Source organism: Adiantum capillus-veneris, chromosome 15, assembly GCF_014529385.1.
Source record: "Adiantum capillus-veneris isolate H3 chromosome 15, ASM1452938v2, whole genome shotgun sequence".
NCBI lineage: Eukaryota > Viridiplantae > Streptophyta > Polypodiopsida > Polypodiales > Pteridaceae > Adiantum > Adiantum capillus-veneris.
The window spans coordinates 9175101-9197680 of record NC_140945.1 but is presented as its reverse complement, the minus strand read 5'-3'; the positions used below and the strand labels follow the sequence as shown (position 1 = coordinate 9197680).

The 22580-nt window shown below is 47.1% G+C and overlaps 2 protein-coding genes across 12 annotated transcripts in view; one reads left to right on the top strand and one right to left on the bottom strand.

Moving 5' to 3' along the window:
* The window catches only part of LOC147440239 (amino acid transporter AVT1C-like), an 84132-nt gene that overhangs the window by 38638 nt on the left and 22914 nt on the right, over nt 1-22580 (top strand). For 10 of the 11 annotated variants that reach the window (XM_086530027.1, XM_086530024.1, XM_086530028.1 and 7 more), the window contains 4 exons: nt 16818-17119; nt 17200-17414; nt 17504-17527; nt 17619-17799. In XM_086530027.1, coding sequence (XP_086386153.1) covers nt 16818-17119; nt 17200-17414; nt 17504-17527; nt 17619-17799 — 722 coding nt within the window. The remainder of the gene's footprint in view (nt 1-16817; nt 17120-17199; nt 17415-17503; nt 17528-17618; nt 17800-22580) is intronic. The other variant, XM_086530029.1, reaches the window with a different exon arrangement.
* LOC147440240 (uncharacterized) lies at nt 14189-15270 on the bottom strand. Its single transcript, XM_086483491.1, has one exon. The coding sequence runs from the start codon at nt 15090-15092 to the stop codon at nt 14358-14360; it is 735 nt and encodes a 244-aa protein (XP_086339617.1). The 5' UTR covers nt 15093-15270; the 3' UTR covers nt 14189-14357.

Here is a 22580-nt window from a genome sequence, read left to right as displayed (position 1 = left end):
CTTGTCAATGAGGGTGCCTCTCGTATGAATGCGGGTACAACCCTGTGCTGGTGGTTGGTCTCTTGGCTCCCTCAATCCAAAGAAGTTTGTGATCTGTCTATGCGACTGTCGTACTCCATGTCTCCTCAACAGACTATCTCTATGTCAGTGTAGCTCAAGTAGATATAGGCCAAGGCATCTCTGATCTTGATACCTCATGACTCTATCTAGGGGTCCAAAACCCTCCCTGAATAAGCAATGGAAGCGCCCTAGAGAGAGAGAAATGAAATGAAATGTTATATTAACGTCTTCAAAAGGCCATAGTGACCTATGAGACTAGAAAGTTACAAGGTTGTGGATCTGATACAAAGTCAGAGTAACAAAATAACCTAATCAACAGTACAAAACAAAGATATATATTATGGGATTCTAGATAGGTCGATGTGAGCTAAGCCGAAAAACTAAGCAAAAATGGGCGGCTGGTTGGGATAGCTGAATCACAAAAGATCTAGCATCGGTCGTTGGCGAATCTCATCAATTTCCTCCATGGTTAGTAGTCTGACCGGGCGTCGTGCATGCCTGGCCAGCGTGCTCTGAATCTTTTGACGTAGCCTCCGTCGATGCTGTGTAGTCGTGCGCAATCGTGGACGCCTGGATTTGCCCAGTTCAATCGCTGGGTCAATCAATGTGCCTTTGGTGTGAGACGGGGGGGGAGCTGTGTTGTGGGAGTGGCTCTTGCGGCTGTCCTGTGTCTGCTCTGAAGTCTGTAATCCGTCTCTGAGACTGGTTAGCCTCGCCATTCATCAGGCTCTCTCTCTGTGTCTGCGCAGCTCGAGCAAGAACAAACCCAGGCATCTTTGATCTTCGTATCCCATTATTCTTGAGAGTGGTCCAAAACCCTCTATGAACAAGCAATGGAAGCGGCCTCGTATCTCGTAGTAGACGGGGCAGCGGCATGTATAATGCAGCTCTGTCTCAGGTTCCATGTCACACAAGGGGCATGTCCTAGCCTCTGCTGGTACTCCACTATATCTCCCGGTTTCAATCCGCAGCTGGTGAGACGATGTGCGTAACTGGCCAATAGCAGACCGTGTCCCATGAGACAGGTGGATATCCATGTATCTGGGTCTCATCACAAAACCATCTTCCGTAAGCTGGAGAAGGTGGTCTCTGTAGAAAGCCATCTTCGTGCCCAGTTCTCGTGCCCAGTTCTTGTGCTGGTTGTATCCATGTCCTCCTGGTATCTAGCTGGGGCAGGTCTTGGCGGATGAGCTTGGTGTAACCGGCCTGTTCAATCCAAAAAGGGCGGTAGACTTTACTTTAAACCTTGATTTAGCTTTCACCCATTATTAGTCGTCTATTCTACCTGTGCTATAATGACACAAGAGAGGGGAATGGGATACAGATGCTAGAATGCACGTGTATGAGAAGACCGACACCAGATTGGCCCCTAACTTAGGCGCCCCTTTCGGTATTTCTTTATTGTTCAAAAGAGGGAATAAACGCTGTGGTTCTTTCCAAGCTGCCCCGCACAACCTTGGCTGAATTTTGACTGTTCTGGCCTGATTTCGGCAGCATAATTGTACTAGAACCCTTCACGGTCAGTATTCTCACGCATTAAATGACTTTCCCGACGCATACGGGCACTTTGCAAAACCCCTGGCGAGAATCTGCAGCACGCTGAATTCTCTATTTTCAGCCCTGAAAATGCGCCAGATCGCCTTTACAGCGGTCCCCTTGCGTCCCCGAACCTCCTGGGGGTATTAGGGTCCGTTTAGGGCCAAAACCCTAAACCTGCAAAAATACACAGCAGGCTGTAATTTACTGTTTCGGGCTCCATTTCGCGTGCCGGTCGCATCCGTAGCAAGTCCTCGAGCTCCCGCACCTGTAAGGCTACTTGCCCTTTGAATCGGATGAGATTTCTGGCGTGAAACCTCTCCGAATTCACCTGTACCTACGGGGGGATTAGCCGCTAGCTAATCCAGTACCTGTGCAAGAGGCTCTTGCCTCGGCAATCGCGCATGAACCCACAACTGTACATTGAACAATTGAAAAGCCCACTAGTGGGGCATAACATACTGCCATAGGGGAGAGAGAGGGCAGTGCGTAGCGTGCAGGGCATCACTCCTGGCACCGCACTATGCATAAGAGGGAAAGCAAGCATTCCATAGCTCTTAACCTGTGACCAAAAAACTGAAAATGAGCCTCTTTGCTCTTCAAATTCAGCGCCACTTCTTGTTGCATGAGGAAAGTGCACCAGAAGGTGCCACTTGGCACATTTACAAGCATTTTCCCGTTTCGGGGTTGCCGCCTAAAAATCTCCCAACCGGTTGCCCAGTTGACTTCACGGCAAAGTAAGAAAATGTTCTCCTTGTCATTCCGGAGGTAATGACGCAAACACATTTTCAGGTCCCAAAATAGTAGCTCCCTAAATTTTAGGAGATGCTGCCATTGTATCTTTCTAGGTCATCTGACCCTCTTTGTACACTGTGGCCACATCCAGAACTGAAATGTAGCCTCTGTAGCAAAGGATTCGCTTTGGCTAGTCAATGACCCCACTTTGGCTAACCATAGTTCTTGTCCAACCTTAGTGCTCTCTTGCCCTCAGGCTTGGACTCCCTCTGGACAGTTCCGCACTAGCTATGTAATGCAGGGCAGCTAGATTTCCCGAGGGGCGTTTCCAAAAAGTGAAAGTAAATAGATAATAAGAAAGAAATCAACAAAAAGGATAGATAATAGTCACACGCTGGTGACATACCCCCCTCTTGAAATCTCAAACGTCCTCGTTTGCATCTATGTCGTACATTCTCCTAGTCAACACTGATGTATTCAAAACCTGTCGACACATGTACGACACATACATGCTCATTGTCAACCCTGGTGTATTCAACACCTCGTCGACACATGTATTGCTTGCGTGTGAACCCTGTTCCAATGACATAGTGGTAGCTTTGCACTCTGCCATTGCTTTGAGTCACCAACTTTCCAATGACAAAATGGTAGCTGCACATTTTGCCACTGTGTTATAGTACACGTTGGATCCCGTAACACTTTCGAGCATACCCAAACCGACAATTTAAGAATGCAGTTACACATGTACTCTTTAATAGAAGCAATTGCTGTATCCTTGACAAACTGACAAGAAATACTCACTTCTATAGCACTAAGCACACTTTTGGACATTCCATAAGAGCAATTGCCAAATTGACAATCTGTATAGCTCTAACATTCATGTAACAGGTATTTCATTTGAGCTCACTTTAAATACCATGTACATCATTTGTTTCAAAAGCCATCGCAACACTGACAATCCATGTAGCTTTGAAACTCATGGGGTCAAGGTAGGTTGCAAATCGAAGGCTTAGGTAAAGTGATAACATAGTTGGTGACTCTGCAAGTTCACCTTCTTCCATCCACTTAGCATCCATTGGTGGATAGTTTCTGAACTTTACCAAGTAACGCCTAGCAACCTTGCCTTTCACTTTTCTTTCTTTATGTGCCAAAATCTGTTCCGGGACCAAGATCTCGTCAAGTTCCTCGACTTCCAGCTGATCTTCAGTTGGCATATCTTTTGGCACATCACCCACATAGGGTCTGAGAAGACTCACATGAAACGCATTGTGAATCTTCCAACTGTCAGGCAATTTCAGCCTATATGCAACATCACTGATTATGTCGCACACTTGAAAAGGCCCATAGTAACGCATGCTGAGCTTTGGAAACAGTCTTTCCTTGCCCTTCATCTTCTTTAACCTTGCCTTTTCAAAGCGTAAAAGCACCCAATCACCAAGTGAATATACCACTTCACGACGGTGACGATCAGCTGCTTTCTTTTGCTTTGTCTGAGTCTTTTCTAAGGCCACTTTGACCTTCTTGTACATTTCATCCATGTCCTGAACATACTTATCTGCTTCAAATATCTTGTCCTTTGTATGCAGTATGGGAGGAACTTTCTTGCCACCTTCAACTATCTCAAAAGGTGCCTTGCAAGTTGATGAATGCACTGTATTATTGTATGCATACTCCACCAATGGCAAATACTGCTCCCACTTTCCTTTATGCTCTGACACATAACACTTCAGCAGATCTAGGACAGTAGAATTTGCCTCTTCTGACTGCCCATCTGTTTGAGGATGAAATGACGAAGAGAATTTGAGCGTTGTGCCCATATTCCTAAACAAGCCTCTCCAGAACAAACTTGTCATGCGTGGATCACGGTCGCTAACAATCGACTGTGGCATGCCATGATACTTGAAAATATTGCTCATAAACAAGCGTGCCATCTGATCTGGCTTTATCTTCTTCCTGACAGGAATAAAATGAGCCTGTTTGCTGAATCTGCAAATAATGGTCCAAATACCATCGTTTCCTGTCTGCGTTCTCGGAAGATCAAAGATAAAATCCATAGCAATACTTTCCCATGGTTTATCTGGAACAGGTAGTGGTTGCAATAACCCTGGTGCCTTTTGCCTGTCAAACTTAACCTTCTGGCAAATTAGGCATTCTCGCACAAAGGCATCCACATCTCTTCTCAATGTAGGCCAATAGAAGAATGTCTCAACCGCTTTAACTGTAGCATCGATACCTCGATGCCCTGCATACGGTGGGACATGACTCTCTTCTATAACTTTGCGTCGCAATGGCTTTGTGACACACAATCTGCCATGCATCATCATGAACCCATCTTTGAGAAGATAGTGTTCATGACGTTGTCCATCCATTAGCTGCTTGAAGACCCTTGCAAAATCTTCATCATTTGCATACTGTTCTCTCATATCTTCAAGTTCATGATGATAAGGAATTGACACAGCTGAAATTTGTGGCTTCCTTGACAAGGCATCAGCCACAACGTTCTTCTTGCTTTCCACATGCACAATCTGAAAATGAAACACGGACAAGATATTTGCCCATCGCATATGCTTCTCAGATAACTTTGTCTGTGTCAAGAAGTATCGCAAGGTCTGATGGTCCGTTTGGACAACGAAATCTGCACCTAGCAGGTAGTGTTTCCAACTTAAGAGAGCATGAGTCACAGCCAGTAACTCTTTCTCATAGACCTGCATGGTCATCTCTGGCCCTTGCAAAATTCTGCTCTCATAGGCTACTACCCTGCCATCTTGCATTAGCACTGCACCAATGCTACTACCACAGGCGTCACACTGGACCACAAATGACTTCCTAAGATCTGGCAACACAATAACTGGATCTGAAGTCATCTTTTCCTTTAAGAGATTAAAAGCTGAAATCTCTTTCTGTGTCCATCTAAAGGTGACTGCCTTCTTTTGAAGAGCATGTAAAGGTGAAGCAATCTCAGCGAAATTTCGGATAAACCTTCTGTAATAGGAGCATAGTCCCAAAAAGCTTCGGACATCATGCACCGTCTTCAAATTTGGCCATGATTTGAAGCTTCAACTTTTGCAGGATCCATTCTGACACCATCCTTTGAGACGATGTGTCCCAGAAAGTGGATCTCTTCCAGAAAAAACTCACTTTTCTTTGCTTTGATGAGCAACCTATGACTCCGTAGCTCTTTGAACACAATGGCAAACTGATGCCTATGCTCCTCTTCATTCTTTGAGTAGACTATCATGTCATCAAAGAATGTACCAACAAACTGTTGGTGTGGACGGAAAATTCTGTCCATCATCCTATTAAACGTAGCAGGAGCATTTTTGAGACCAAAGGGCATCACTAAAAATTCGTAAAGGCCAAACATCGTTCTAAAAGCAGTCTTGTGCACATCCTCTGATCTAATGCGGATTTGATGGTACCCACTCTTTAGATCTATCCTGCTAAACATAGCTGCTCCTTCTAATTTGTCCAGAATATCATCAATTCTAGGTATAGGAAACCTATTCTTGATGGTATTCTTGTTCAGTGCACGGTAGGCGATGCACATACGCCATGAGCCATCCTTTTTCTGCACCAACAACACTGGAGAACAGAATGGAGATGAACTGGGCTGAATCAGCCCCTTTTCTAACAGCTCGTGTACTTGGCCCATTATCTCTTTCTGCTGAGCCGCACTAACCCTGTACGGAGGCTTATTTGGTGGGCGATTGCCTGGCACCAAATCTATCGCATGGTCCTCGGGACTCTCTGGCGGTAATTGAGACGGTAATGAATCGGAAAAACAGTCACTATACTGTTGTAAAAACATTGACCTTTCTTTATCTAGCATAGATAAATTTGATTCATCACAATCTGACACTTCACGTGCAAAAACCAAGTATGCAGAAAGATGCTTTTTCATTACAGAAGTAATAGCAGAAGGTGATACAGTGGGAATAGACTCCCCTTTAAGCTTTACATCCAAAATGTGAGTCTTTCCCCTGCTCTGTATAGTGATCTTTTTGTTGTAGGCATCCATGATTCCCTGTACACGAAACAACCAAGGAATACCTAACAACACATCACATCCGTCCAGTGGCATGATGTAAAATTCTTTAGCATCTACATAGGACTGGATATGTAGGCGTAGCTTTCCAATGATGGGTGTCACAGCCTCTGTATGGCCAGGACATGCCAAACCTGCCTCTGTTGTATACCCCATCTCTTCATGTCTGATTCCCAACTTTGAAGCCAATTCTGGGGAAATGAAGTTGGCTTTGGCACCTGGATCAAAGAAGATAAGCACTGTTTGATCTCTGACCTTTCCCCATGCTCTGCAAAGCTCACTTGCATCTGAATTTGGCTTGTCGCCCACCATATCTGGCACTAGACCGACCATGGGCTTCTTTCCTTTCCTGTCCTCCTTGTCTTCAGAATCAGCTGGCCTTTTCTTTGTAGGATAGTTGTAAGCAATGTGGCCAGGCTGCTCACAGATAAAGCATTTGTTCTCTGACCTCAGGACCTTCTTTTGCTCTTCCGACTTGCGAGGAAAACGTCTTTTCCATTTCTTCGCTGGTCCCTTTTCTGATTCAGCCGTAGCTTTGTCTTTCCCTGCGTTGGCTGGCTCCTGAGTCCCTTTTGGAGCCTCCTTGGGAACGTGCTTCTTCGCTGAATTTTTCTTGGCTGATCCTTCCTTGACGCCATATTGAATTCACAGTCTTCTCCCTTGAGCAAACCATTGCCAGTGTTTGCTACCTCGATGAGCTGCCTCAAAGTAGTGACTTTGGTCTTCGTGCAGTATTTTCTCAATCCTTTGGGTAGGCCACAACAGTATTTTTCAATCTGTTCTGTCAATGGCACAAACCTATAGGAAGTTACTGGAAGTAGAGCTTTCCAAAACTTCCGATTGTAATCATCCAGATTTCCTCAAGTGGCAGCATTAAGCTGGTGCCATTTTGTCATGACATCTGCTTCAAAGTCATCAGATAACCATGCTGCTGCAAAAATCTGCTTGAAGTAAATCCATGTGGACGGAGCTTGCCCTTGAAGCAATAAAGTTGTCCACCATTGTCCCGCATTCCTTGTCAAGAAAGTGGCTGCCTTGCGGACCTTTGAAGCCTCTGTAAAGTTTCCCCCTGCATAGGCCTTATCAAACTGCTGGAGGAATGAGAGAGCCTTCTTCTTGTCATCAAACCCTGTAAAGGTCGTGAAAGACACACCTTTGCCACCTTCTTTGTACGGAGTTGGCCTCTCTAGCGGCGTTAAATTGTCATATGGAAGTGACTGAAACATGGGAACACTGTTAGGGTTCATTTGTGTTCTCTGACCGCAATTAAGTTGACCTGGAAATGCCATATTTGGCTGTTGATTTGTAATTCTAGCCATACCAAAATTTGCATGTGGCATCCCAAATTGGCCCTGAGTGCTCTGAAACCCTGGTAGCATGCCCGTGACACCATACATGGGGTTAGGCATCATCGTTTGAGCACCCCCGAACACTGTTCTTGGCGTGTAAAAACTGATTTCCAGGTGCATGTCCAGCTATGTTCTGGAATACCGATCCACCTCCAAAATAGCCAGGGTGTACTAAAGGTGGTGGGAAGACTTGTTGCATAGCTTGTAGGTTGCTTCCCTGCCCATTAGAACCAGCTATAGGCTGCGGAAAGGTTGCGGGCTGAACTGGTACAACATGAAAGATTGGCATCTCAACCACCTGTTCTTGCACCTTAGGCACAGGTTGTGGAGACTGCATGTTCTCCGTGAAGTGTACAGGTGTTTCCATTGAATGTGCAGTATGAATCACCTGTGCTCGAGCCTTAACAGGCTTTTGAATATGATCCAGTGACCCAACTTGCTGAGACGGAACAGGAGGTTGCAGAAAGGCTAAAAACCTCGGGTTTTGCATTACTTGCGTGAACTTAGCCACAGCAGTAGCCAACTAGGTCCTGAATATATCATCATCCGTCTGTGGTGGTCTTGAAGACTCACCCACTTCATGTGTCTGTTGACCCTGTGAAGAGGAAACCTCTTCAGTCACATCATCTGGTCTGTCAGCCATAATTGCAATTCCCTGTGTCTGGTCTATGATCCCCTGTGTCTTCAAGCCAAAACTGACCAAGGCTCACTTCTATTGGAAAAAGTGATTTAATCCCGTCGATGGAACCATGTAACCGGCGTGTTCAATCCAAAAAGGGCGGTAGACTTTACTTTAAACCTTGATTTAGCTTTCACCCATTATTAGTCGTCTATTCTACCTGTGCTATAATGACACAAGAGAGGGGAATGGGATACAAATGCTAGAATGCACCTGTATGAGAAGACCGACACCAGATTGGCCCCTAACTTAGGCGCCCCTTTCGGTATTTCTTTATTGTTCAAAAGAGGGAATAAACGCTGTGGTTCTTTCCAAGCTGCCCCGCACAACCTTGGCTGAATTTTGACTGTTCTGGCCTGATTTCGGTAGCATAACTGTACTAGAACCCTTCACGGTCAGTATTCCCATGCATTAAATGACTTTCCCGACGCATACGGGCACTTTGCAAAACCCCTGGAGAGAATCTGCAGCACGCTGAATTCTCTATTTTCAGCCCTGAAAATGCGCCAGATCGCCTGTACAGCGGTCCCCTTGCGTCCCCGAACCTCCTGGGGGTATTAGGGTCTGTTTAGGGCCAAAACCCTAAACCTGCAAAAATACACAGCAGGCTATAATTTACTGTTTCGGACTCCGTTTCGCGTGCCGGTCGCATCCGTAGCAAGTCCTCGAGCTCCCGCACCTGTAGGGCTACTTGCCCTTTGAATCGGACGAGATTTCTGGTGTGAAACCTCTCCGAATTCACCTGTACCTACGGGGGGATTAGCTGCTAGCTAATCCAGTACCTGTGCAAGAGGCTCTTGCCTCGGCAATCGCGCATGAACCCACAACTGTACATTGGTCAATTGAAAAGCCTACTAGTGGGGCATAACATTCTGCCATAGGGGAGAGACTGAAAATGAGCCTCTTTGATCTTCAAATTCAGCGCCACTTCTTGTTGCATGAGGAAAGTGCACCAGAAGGTGCCACTTGGCACATTTACAAGCATTTTCCCGTTTCGGGGTTGCCGCCTAAAAATTTCCCAACCGGTTGCCCAGTTGACTTCACGGCAGAGTAAGAAAATGTTCTCCTTGTCATTCCGGAGGTAATGACGCAAACACATTTTCAGGTCCCAAAATAGCAGTTCCCTAAATTTTAGGAGATGTTGCCATTGTATCTTTCTAGGTCATCTGACCCTCTTTGTACACTGTGGCCACATCCAGAACTGAAATGTAGCCTCTGTAGCAAAGGATTCGCTTTGGCTAGTCAATGACCCCACTTTGGCTAACCATAGTCGTTGTCCAACCTTAGTGCTCTCCTGCCCTCAGGCTTGGACTCCCTCTGGACAATTCCACACTAGCTATGCAATGCAGGGCAGTTAGATTTCTCGAGGGGTGTTTCCAAAAAGTGAAAGTAAATAGATAATAAGAAAGAAATGAACAAAAAGGATAGATAGTAGTCACACGCTGGTGACACTTGGTGATCTCCGACTGTGTAAGAATGAGAGATGGTGCATCCAATGAGTACTAGAATGGTGGCAGCCTGTCTATGCTGAACCCATGCGCCTGAAACCATGATGTCATCTCCCCATACCAGCATGTTGTATCTCCTTGTATGGCTAACTGTCGGGAGGACTCAAGTGCTATGCGAGCATATTTGTCTCTGGGAAGTTCCCATGTGCGGTTTATGAAGGAGACTGATCTGGTGAGCGCCTCTACCACTAGTGGGGGGGCCGCCAGCTCTGCTCGGATAATGGCCCGTGGTACTGATGCCTTGGCTCTAATGAGCTGCGATTTCATAGAGACGAGAGGCTTCTCCAGGTTCCCCCATTCGTTTGTGCGACCCTGCCTCCCGTGGTGATCCAATGAAGGTCCCTATATCTCAGCCCCATAGAGCAGTGCTGAGGCCACCAAGGTGTCAAAGAGCCAAAGCTGCGTCCGGGGTTCCTGAAACTGAACCTACGAACACATCCTCTCCAATCTACCCAATGCTGCGTGGGCTCTAGTCAGTCTGGTCTCTGTTGCTCTTCTGAGTGAGAATGTGGGTCCAGTAAAAACCACTCCAAGGTAAGTGTAAGTGTCTGTGTACTCCACAGTCTCCTGGCTGTATGTGAATGTAGGTGCTGATCTCCCGATCCACTCTGGGGTGGTATTAAACACCATAACTTTGGTTTTACCAAGGTTGACAGACAAACCACTTTCGTGGGCAAACGTATGCAAAGCATCCAATTGGCGTTGCGTTCCCTGTGGGGATTCGGAGATCAACACAATATCGTCCGCATATTACAAAAGTGGAATCCATGTCCCTGCCAACTGTGCACCTTTATCCTCATCCCTGTCAATGTAGTCAGAAACCTCATCCACATACATACTGAAAAGAGTAGGAGAGAGCGGGCAACCCTGCTTCACCCCAATAGTGGAGTGAACCGGTATTGAGAGTCCCTTCGGGGTGCGTACATGCCCTACTACTGATCTGTATAATGCCATGATCCCCCAAATGAGCTTTGTGGGTACTCCCATTTCCTGTAATCTATGCATTAGTCTAGCTCTGGGTACCGTGTCAAAAGCTTTGTGGAACTCCACAAAGCTACAATAGATCCGTCTCCCATGAGATCTGCCTTCCTCGATGATGGCCCTGAGTGTTAGGATATGGTCAAGAGTAGAGAAGCCTCTCCTGAATCCTGCCTGCCCAGTTGCACGCCTTCCTTCCCTCTCTGCCCATCTACTCAGCTGTTGCTCAAGAATGGATGCATACAACCGTGCCAGTGTGTGCCCGATCATAATAGTGCGATAATTCCCAGGCTCCATGGGGTCTCCTGATTTGAAGATAGGTACGATCGTAAATAGGCTCCAAGTGTCCGGTAGGCCCTCACACATGGCACGGTTAAACATAACTGCTAGAAGCTCTGCTAGTAGGTCTTTGGCATGCATGAAATGCTCAGCTACTAGGCCCTCATGATCATATGCTCTCCCAGTCTTCATCCTGTCAATAGCTTTCTTCACCATCTCAACGGTGAAAAAGACACGTGTATGTGGGCATGGGTCGGGGAGGGGCGGCTGTTCAGGTACTGTGTACAAAGATGATGCGTATTGACCCCAGTTCTCTGTGGAGGAAATAGCCCGGGGGGGGGGGGGGGACTGCTCATGAAAGAGCCGCCACGCCTCACGCGAGTCTTGACTCATGAATAGCTGATATAGATCCTGCTCGAGTCGAGCCAAAAAAGCGCTCTTCTTCCACCGCACCAGGCGTCGAAAGTCCATCTGTGACTGTCTGTGAGTGACGTCTCCCAACAGCACCTCCCTCTGAAGTCTGGCTCTAGTCCGGCGGCACTCCTCATCGTACCAGCTGTTCTGAGGCATGCTCCCAGATCGGCGGCTCTGCTCAGGCTGGGTGTGTGGGTATGCTTCTGCTGCTGCCTCATGTAATGTCTGTGTCAGTATAGTAGTTAGCTCCTCTAGAGGTCGCCCTGGGTCCTCAGTGCATAGGCGTCTGTAGATTCCGTCCATGTATATAGAGTCCGTCTCCCTTGTGAATGTGTAGCGAGTAGGGGCTGCTACTCGTGGCCTGTGTGCTACACTGAATTGGAAAGAGATGGTCATTGACACTAGAGCATGATCCACTGCCACCCCGACCGGTCTGGGCCCAACTGTGAGATCCTGGATACTAGAGATGAGATTTGGTTGTGCCATGACATAGTCCACCGTGCTGGCTCCATGTCTGTGTGGGAAGCATGTAAAACCTCCCGCAGCAGGAAATCTCTGTAGGCCGTTCAAGATGGCCAGTCCATGTGCAGTGCCCATGTGTATCAGGTGTCGCCCATACTCAGTATATTCCATATCGTGTGATAGTCTGGAAAGGCCCGTATCTGCCACATCTATCTCTCTTAGCATCTCCTCTGAAGTATCATAAATCATTGCCTGGTGATGGGTAGTCCTAGCATTGAAGTCCCCGAGGATGATAATGTCACCGTCCCTAGAGAACTCCCATATGTCATCATCCAAAATAGAGAAAGGGGATTGTCCCCTGGGTGGTGCATAAACTGATGTACTCGGGGGAAAGTAACAAATAGCTAGATAGAGGTATCTGCCTGTCTTTGCTTTCAGTCTCACCCACATGTACCTGGCCTGCTCGTCCCTGCGGGCTATATGTATCAGTGGCTGCAGATCCTCTCTAAATAACACTGCCACTCCTCCCGAGCCCCGCCCTTTGTGCTCTGAGCGTGTCTCCTGTCTGTAGGCTGTCTCCCACCTATATCCACTGATGTGAGGCATGGATTGCCCGGGGGCCTGGTGTGTCTTAAAGTAGAAGATGATGTCTCTTCTAGTAAAGCTATCCTCAAAAGCACCCACATCAAGATGCATAGATCCATTGCAATTCCAGGCAGCTACTTTGAGTGTGGTCCCATAAGTCTCGCACCGTCATGTGGAGCGTCGCTCCAGTATTACTACTTTTCCGTCTCGGTAAAAAGCGATCTTGCCTTTTCCCCTTGCCGCTCTAATCTCCGGCATTACTTCCTGCATATGAGCGATCTGCGAGAGGGTGAGATCGTCCCCGAGAAAGATGCCAATCTCCTTAAGAGTTGGTCTTTTCTTCAAGAATGACTTCTTTGCTTCCATGGAGGGAAAACGGAGGATGAGTGCTCTTTCTTTTGAGGTTTCTCCACTGCCTCCATTTTTCTTTATGTTGCCCTCTCTCCATGCCCTTGTGTGTGTCGGCTCATGAATCCCCATCAGGGCTGTGAGCTCTTTTACTTCTTCGTCCACATTGCCTTTGTCTTTAAGACCGCAAATTCTCACATGTAAAGCGCGCACCCTTCTCCTTTGCTCCTCCTCTAGTGTCTGGTTAATGATGTTGTTGGGTGTGGACGTGGGCGTTATCTCCTTGTCTTTTCCTTTCTTGGCCACCTTGATCCATTTCTCGGCTTCGTCCGCCTTCTGTTGGGTTTTGGTAAGAACATCCACCCAAGAAGTAGTCATTTCTTTGTGCTGTTCTTCTCTCTCTTTGATGGCCCTTACTTGTTCCTTGATTGTGTTGATTTCTTCAATTGCTGAGGGTTGGAGTTCGCCATCTTCCACTGTGTTTCTTGATCGGGCTTCGGCGAGTTCTTTCTTGAGTGACGCGATCTCTTTCTCTTGGGTCGTCACTCAGTCTTCCAGCGTGCTTATCTTGCTCTCTTGGATCAGCACCCGTCCTTCGAGGATGTTTATTGTGCCCCAGAGATTGCGGTTCAACTTGGTGATGATCTCCGTCATTTCCTCTTTGCATTTTCGAATGGCATCCTCTAGGGGGTCGGCTTTATCGTTTGTCTTCCTCATGCTTGATCGCCGTCCGCAAGAGAGTTAGCTGTACGTGTGCACCCACCCTAGTAGTAGGCGCGACAGTTGGGCAATTGGGGGAGCCGGCCACAAGGGAGTCACCAGAATATGTGCCCTCAAAATGCTCAACCGTGTGTGTGTGTGGAAAACAAAACAAAAGTGTGTGTGGGGGGGGAGGGGGGGAGGGGAGTGGGAAGTATGGTAGAGAGAGTGGGGGAGGGGGGGGGGGCTGCCTTTGTTCATTCACGCGTCTCGGCGGGCCTGCAGGCGAGTCGAGGGGGGGGCGGGTTTGCAGAGGCAACGCGAGGAGGGGGAGGCACTAGGCGCGGGGCTGCAGGCGGGCAAGGTTTGCAGGCGGGCACAACAGCGAGCAGGGCGGCGGGGGTCAGCGAGCAGGGCGAGGGGGCAGAGCGAGCGAGCAGGGCGGGGACATCAGCGAGCAAGGCAGTGAGAAAGCAGGGCAGAGAGAGAGAGAGAGAGAGAGAGAGAGAGAGAGAGAGAGAGAGAGAGAGATTGAATTATCGTCCACGGAGGTCAGATATGACCCATGGGACCAAAAACAAACAGTACAACGGTGACATTTGTAGCAAATCGCACTGAATACATATCAGTTAAGGACTGAGGGTCCATTGGAAATATGGAAAGATGAAAAAGACAAAAACCTAAGAGGGATCAGCTGTGGGGAGAGCCGATTTGGGGTTTCGAAACTCCTGGATGATGGCTTTACCACCTCGGTAGACTGCCCATTTGCCTTGTTTGCGGGCTTCATGTACCTTCTTGAGCTCTTCACTTTTGCGTTTGAGTTGTAGCGGGGTGAGTTCTTCTGCGATCCAAAACTTGGTGTCTTTGAGAAGACGTGATTGTTGGAGAACCTTGAGCCGACCTTCTCTACTTTCGAATTCAAGGATGGCATGTCCACTTGGTATAGGCATGTCAGGGCCTCTCCAAGTGATACGGCCTATTGCGTTGTGGTCGACCTTGATCGGCTTGAGGGTTTCATTGTGGAAGTTGATGCGTTCCGAGAAGTCGTACTTGGTCGTTTCCCATGCTTGAGGTAGCCCACCAATGCGGATCTTGAGGGTATTTTCTGTTTGGAGTCGTTGTTCTCGAAGCTCTACTGTCACACATGTCTTCACCTGTGCAAGGGTTGCCGAGTGTGTTTCGATGGCCTTGGCTTCGACTTCTTTCACTTTGTTGGTGGCGAGATCGACCATGGAATCAAATCGTGCCTCAAGCTTGCTAAGGCGAGCTTTGAGGTCGCGATTTTCTTCCATGACCCGATCGAGATCTGCTTGAAGGCGTTCGATTCGGTCAGATTTACTTGGCGCTGCTAAAACGGCAGCAAAGCTTGGTCGTGTCTTCGCAAAGCTCTTCGGAGTGGTGGCTTTGGTCGTCATGCTTCCGATGCTAATCTTCTTCTTGTTGAGAGCACACACAAAACTGAGATTCTGTGTGAATCTCTGCTTAGTTAGGGTTTGTATGCCTCGGCAGAGAACTGTGGGCTTGGTTGGAAAAGCAAGGGTCGAGGCTTGTGCAAGAAGCTTGTGCAAGAACTAACCCTTGATTAATTGAAACAAACCTAACAGGAAATCGAAAACTCAAGCTTAACTGAATCGAGTAGTCAAGCACGAGCCAGTCGAGTAGTCGAGCTTGAATCGAGTAGTCGAACAGTCGAGCCAGTGGCGAGCAAAATCGAATGCACTATCGCTGTCGAAGAGATTCGAAGAGATGCTCACTGTCGCCAGAGAATAGATGCTCACCGTCGGGTAGGTCCGAACCAGCAGGTCCGAACCAGGCACTGTTGTCTGCAGGTCACGTGAGGGGAGCTCTGACGTAGTCGGCTGACTGTGTTAAGTGGTCGAGCTTATGTGGGAACCGTCTGAGAATCGATTCTCAGAGAATCGACACAAAGGATTAGATTGTGCAGAGTATCAAAGGTCGGCTTGTGTTGCTTGAGACCGAGAGCGGCTCTTGTGTTGCAGAGCGGGCTTGTGTTGCTTGAGACCGAGAGCGGCTCTTGTGTTGCAAGGCGAGGACGACCACGACCTGTGTTTCTCGAGGTCGGCAGGGCGATGCAGAGCAGCTGCAGGAGACGAGATGTGTGAGCTGGGGAGGGGAGGGCGAGGCTTCTTGCTAACGCCCCCCCACAGGGCTGCCCTCGCCCAGGGGGGGACTGTGTAAGAGAGAGAGAGAGAGAGAGAGAGAGAGAGAGAGAGAGAGAAATGAAATGAAATGTTATATTAACGTCTTCAAAAGGCCAAAGTGAAATGAAATGTTATATTAACGTCTTCAAAAGGCCAAAGTGACCTATGAGACCAGAAAGTTACAATGTGGTGGATCTGATACAAAGTCAGAGTAACAAGATGACAAAATGACAGAATGACAAAATGCCAAAATAAATTACTATGGAATCCTAAACTGCTAGGTGTGAACTAAGCAGCTAAACAACTAGCTGGGATAGCTAGATCATAGGAGATCCAACATCGATTGCTGGCGGATCTCATCAATCTCCTCCATGGTCAGTCTGACCGGGCGTCGTGCATGTCGAGCCAAAGTGATCCGAATCCTCTGATGCAGCCTCCGTCGAGAGTTGCCACGTCATCAAAGGTTCTGATGTTCTCGTAATTGAGGTGCTGACCGGCACGGTGTTTGCTGCTCGCTGATCATGGTCGCACGCACATCTGTCTACTGGGCTGGACTCTGGTTTCGCCTCAGCCTGACCCTGCCTCTTTCTCGGCCTCAGCCCTGGCTACGTTTACCAAGTGCAATCAACTCCCAACTGGTAGAGAGAGAAGAGAGATGAGATGAAATGTTATATTAACGTCTACAAGAGGCCAAGTGACCTATGAGACCAAAAGTTACAATTGGTGAATCTGATAGTGTTTGAGTACAAAAAGTACAAAGAACTGAAAAACTGAAACTGAGACGAAATAGGTGGGGAGGGGTGATGGGGTGAGGGCTTATATAATGGGTTAGCTGATAGAGAGAGAGTTCCAACAATCATTTCGTTTGTTGCCAGTGTCTTGAAGCATTTTGTTAGTAAGTAAAACACGACTTTTTAAGAAGCTATTACAGGATCAAACTGTTGCTCAAATCTGACGATTATTTTCTGTAAATTACAGGCAATCCATGGATGCCTTTAGTAGTTTTGCTTCACCTGGGATCAACTTTCTGAGCCCTGGCATTTCACACTTAAGTGCGTCATACATATCAAGCTCGTTGAGCTCGTTAAAGCGACGGGCAAAGTCTACTGACAAATTGAGTCCATTAACTGCTACCCTCCTGCCAACGAAAGCTGACAAAACTGAGAAACCAATTGATGAGCCCATCCCATCTGTGGCATCAAAGTATCCTTCTTCCAAATCTGCAGAGGCTGCCCATGGTGTACCTCCTGGATGCAGTGCAACACAAGCTGCCTTAAATGGTCAACTCTCATTACTTTTACCTGCATGAATCAAAGTGTCTGAAGCTTACTGTGTTCATGGTTATGGGCTTATGGTTTAGGTATAAATGTGCTTTGTGGAGTAGGAGTTCTTACTACTCCTTATGCTGTGAGAGAGGGTGGCTGGCTTGGCTTGGGTCTTCTATTTGTGTTTGCCATTGTTTCTTGGTACACTGGGCTCCTCCTTCGGCGGTGCCTCGATAGCCAAATAGGGCTTGAGACTTACCCCGACATTGGACAAGCTGCGTTTGGGATGACTGGTCGATTTATAATTTCTGTAAGTAATATTCACATCGACATCTATTGTTCATAAAGAGTTTCAATGCAGGCTGATGCTGAGGTATATTTTAACATGTGTGCCTGCAGATTATCTTGTATGTTGAACTTTATGTAAGTACTTCGAACCTTGTCAGTCCATCTGAACTTTTGGACAATAGATTTCACAAGCAATCATCCTTATAGTTCTTTTGTCTGTATGCAGGCTTGCTGTGTAGAATTCCTTATTCTGGAAGGTGATAATCTGTCAGCATTGTTTCCAAGTGCAAAGATCAGTTTCAATGGGTTCCAGTTGACGGGAACAGAACTGTTCACCATAATGACTGCCATTTTTGTGCTGCCAACAGTGTGGCTCAGAAATCTTAGTCTTCTTTCGTATGTCTCAGGTTACTGTCCATTCTCTAAGGTTCATAGTTCATTGATATGAAGGTTTTAGAAAAGAGGCAGAATGAGCCGCAGAGAGAAAGAGAGAGAAAAAACAGGGTTGAACATACTCGATGACGTGTTCTCCTCTTTTGTCTCATAGGCCATGAGATCCTATATACGGTGGTCCCATCATTGATCACCATCTCTTCAAGAGGCGTTTATGGCCTCTTTCCTGGCTTGTATAGCTCGAGGCATGCAATCTTTTTTGTGCTTTATTTGAATTTCTGTGAGATCATCCCGTTGGTTTACAAGACACTAGTTGTCCGTATATTGAGCTTGCTTGTGAGCTTTCCTCTTCTAGTGTGGCATTGAAACATGCTTCATCCCGGTGGTTTTCTCTTTCGCTGCCTTCTTGACCAATCTTCTTTGGTAGCCTCTAATTTGACCACGATTTTCCTTGCTGACTGGTCCCTAGGCAGCTTCTGATACCAAAGCCACTACCTACTATCTCCACTCTCTTCACCACAGATATGGCAACACGAGCCATACGCCGACTACAGCACCACAGGTCTATTGACCACACAGGACTAAAGAGTGAGCATTTCATTTACGCAGCCGACACCAGAGCCCCGTTAATTCACACATTTTCAACAGGGCTATGGCTAAGGGCCTTCCAGAGGAGTGGACTAGACACACTATTGTACCTATCCACAAGTTTGGCAACACCATGGACCCCCAGGGAATTATGGGACCATCATGATTGGCCTCTATGGAGCAGTACTTAAGGCAGAGCTTAGCTCATATGCAGGGAGGCAGGGGCTTGGGACCCACTCTACAATGGATGACTGAGTTTCTTCCAACATCGTCATCTAAAAACTGGAGGTTCTTTTTGTGCAAAAGCACAAACCAAAGCTGGGGGTTTGTTTCCTCAGGCTAAGCCTTGGAAGCAATTTCCGTACCATGCCTAATCTCGTGTTTATCCTTGATTTCTGTCTATTGATAGTGATGGCTCTTGGTGCATGACCTTTCGTTTCTTATTTATTGGGACCCTGTTGCATATGTCTGCTATGCCTCATTTCATGTGCTCCCTGTTGAGGATATGGCTGACTATGCGACCTGCATTGATTTGATAGAGACCATGATGCTTGGAGGAGCTTGGATGATCCAGGCCAGCATTGGAGACTTACATTTCAGGGTGAGGTACCACATGATTGGTGTTTGGAGGCTCATTGGCGACCTATTCAAGTGGTGGGCTCTTTGGGGAGGCCCGAGGGGCTCTTTCGTTTACTCTGTTTTGAGAGCGGAGGAGGCACCACTTTGGAGATTATGGATTTGGGAGGGATGGATTCCCTTGGCAGAGTGGCTTTGGCATCCAGGTGAGTGGCAGTGGCTTTGTGTACAGATTGATGGGGACCCTGCTTTTTTCTTTGAGTACACTGTTTTCATTGGGAGGTGGATCCTCCTAGGGGACAGCAGCCCCCCAGTGTCCGTGTCTGTCAAAGATATGGTCAGATCAGCGCATATGTTTTTCAGCTACAGTTTTGGCCATGCATATGGAGTATTATGCTATTTCATGTGAACGATTGCACATGCAGGACTGCCTGTGGGCACTTGGGATGCGCATTCTGGTCATGATCTGACTGGCCAGCAATGTACTTTACAACAGGAGTCTTTATGCCATTGTTTTTGGGTTTGCCCGTATGCACTGCCAGTGTGGAGGGCGGTAAGTTGCTTGCTTATAAGAAAGGGCATTCATGGTGGGTTTGTGACGTGGGGGGCAGTTGCATGGCTTTTGCAATTTCCAGGTCACATACTCCCTCCCACAGATCTGGTTTTCATGCTTACATCCTTGGGATACAGACGGGGCACTCTACAGATGGTTCCAGACATTGTACATCAGTCTGACTTTCATCAGTGGGATGCAGTTTTTACTACACTTTGTAGCATCACATTATGGACCATATGGAAGACTAGTTGTGCTCACATTCTGGGCTCACAGACTTCATCAACGTCGACGACATCAACAGTTATTTGGACCGAGTTGCTGCATACTCTTCCAGCGAGTGGGATATTTGAGCAGGCTTTTCCAAGGCAGAGGAATGACTTGAATACTCTTTTCTTAGGACATGGGCAAGATCTTCAATCCTTTCGAGTTTGGATCACGGCCACATCACTTGGCACTACGCACCTCCTCACTTGTTTATTTTGGATCTTCCTACATGCCATTGTGATGTATCATAACACACATCACGTATTCATCTGTTGGGTGATAGGCAATGAGCATCCTAGAGGTCTCTTTGTACACAATATATAGCAATTTTTCCTCCACACACAGAAATGAAAATGAAATGAAATGTTATATCAATGTCTTTTAAAGGTCATCTTGACCTATGAGACCAGAGATTTACATCATAGTGAATCTGATTCAAGGTCTGGATAAAAAGGAAAAACGAAATTAACTAAACAAAAACATTACTAGAGCTGTAAAAGGTGAGATAGCAAGAGCCTGAGAGGTACATATACAAAAGTGGGTGTGTATCTCAGAGAACAGATACAAAATGGTGGATATGTGTATCAAAATCCAGAGATGGCTCGCATCGGTCGTTGCATGATCATGTGGATGTCCTCCATGGTGAGAGTCTGCACAAGGCGTCTCCCATGTCTCGCCAATGTAGATCTAATCCCCTGCTGCAACCTCCTCCCTTGATGGGAGCATCCCCTCATCCTAGACCTCCTGGATCTCCCCAGCTCTCTTGCTTGATCACTTGATATGCCTCTGCTAATGATGTGCCCTATATCCCTCCTCTCTTGCTGGTCTCGTCTCTGCTCAATCTCTCGATGGAAGAACATTGTGATTTGTCTCTGGGTGTGTCTCGCAATGCGTGAGCCTCTCTCTCTCGCGTGACCTGCTGGTGTGACCTGCTGCACCTGCTGAAGCTACGCGAGCTGCACTCAGCCCCAATGCGCATCACTCCCCAGCCCCAGCGTCATTCAAATACAGCAGTCAAAAAAGTGTCCAAGTACAGCAGGCAGTTTCTTTTCAAATATCAGAGCAGATTTCCAATTTTCCAATTTGTGTAGCTTCTCAGAAAATAGCAGGAAATAGCAGATTTCAGACACAACAAAACTTAGAAATTGCAGACTTTTAGAAAACTGCAGGAAATTGCAGAAATGAAATATGCCATGTATGCTTAATGCGGGAACATGTATGCATAATGTGGAAGCCCGGGTGCGTGTAGATCTCCGCAACATTTCGTCTCGTCTCGTTTGTTAGTAATGACCAACCATGAGGAAGCAGAATGACAAGCCCGACCCCCTAGAAGAGCAGTCCAAAAGTGCAAAGAAGAAATGGTCGAGACCATTAACAAGATTAACCGCCACCTTTTAGGTACAATAAATCTGCTCGAAGATCGCGTTCTAGCCCAAGAAAGCAAGATCATTGCACTGGGAGATCGTGTGACGGCCCAAGATGTAGAGATTGTGTCACTCAAGAGGGAGCTCGCTGAGGCACGATCACGAAATACACTTGAAGAAGGAGAACTGCAACCTTCAGTAATAGAAGAGCTCAACACGATCAAAGAGGGGGAAGAGCAGCACAAAGAAATGACGACCTCTTGGGTGGATTGTATTACAAAGACTCAAGAGAAGGCCGATGAGGCCGAGAAATGGATTGAGGTTGCCAAGAAAGGGAAAAGCAAGGAAACAACGTCCACACCCAACATAATTAACCTGACACTAGAAGAGGAGCAAAGAAGGCATGTGCGCTCTCTACATGTGAGAATTTGTGGCCTTAAAGACAAAGACAATGTGGACCAAGAGGTAAAAGAACTCATGGCTTTTATGGGGGTTCATCAGCCGATGCACTCAAGAGAATGGAGAGTGGGCAACAAGAAAAATGGGAGCAAGGGGGAAACCTCGAAAGAAAGGGCACTCATCCTTCGTTTTTCCTCCATGGAAGCGAAGGACTTTTTGAAGAAGAGACCAACTTTGAAGAAAACGGGCATCTTTCTCGGGGATGATCTTACCCTCTCACAGATCGCTCATATGCAAGAGGTAATGCAAGAGATTAGAGCCACAAGGGAAAAAGGTAAGATTGCTTTTTACCGAGATGGAATAGTGGTGATATTGGAGCCACGCTCCACATGACGGTGTGCGACCTATGGGACCACACTCAAAGTTGCTAACTGGAATTGTAATGGATCTATGCGTCTTGATGTGGGTGCTTTTGAGGAAAGTTTTAGTGGGAGAGACATCATCTTCTACCCTGAGACACATCAGGCCCCTCGGCAGACTATGCCTCACATTAGTGGATACAGATGGGAGACCGCTTGTAGACAGGAGACACGAACAGAGCACAGAGGGCGGGGCTCAGGAGGAGTGGCAGTGTTATTCAAAGGGGAGTTGCAACCATTGATACATATAGCTCGCAGGGATGAGCAAGCTAGGTACATGTGGGTGAGACTGAGAGCAGAGACTGATAGATATCTTTACATTGCTATTTGCTACTTTCCCTCGAGTACGTCAATGTATGCACCGCCCAGAGGACAGTCCCTCTATTCTATTTTGGACGATGACATCTGGGAGTTCTCTAGAGATGGTGACATCATCATTTTAGGAGACTTCAATGCTAGGACTGCCCATCATCAGACGGTTTTTTGATACCTCAGAGGAGATGCTGAGAGAGCTCGATGTTACAGAGACGGGCCTATCCAGACTATCACAGGATGGGGAACATATTGAGTATGGACGACACTTGATAGACATGGGGATTGCACATGGATTGGTCATCTTGAATGGCCTA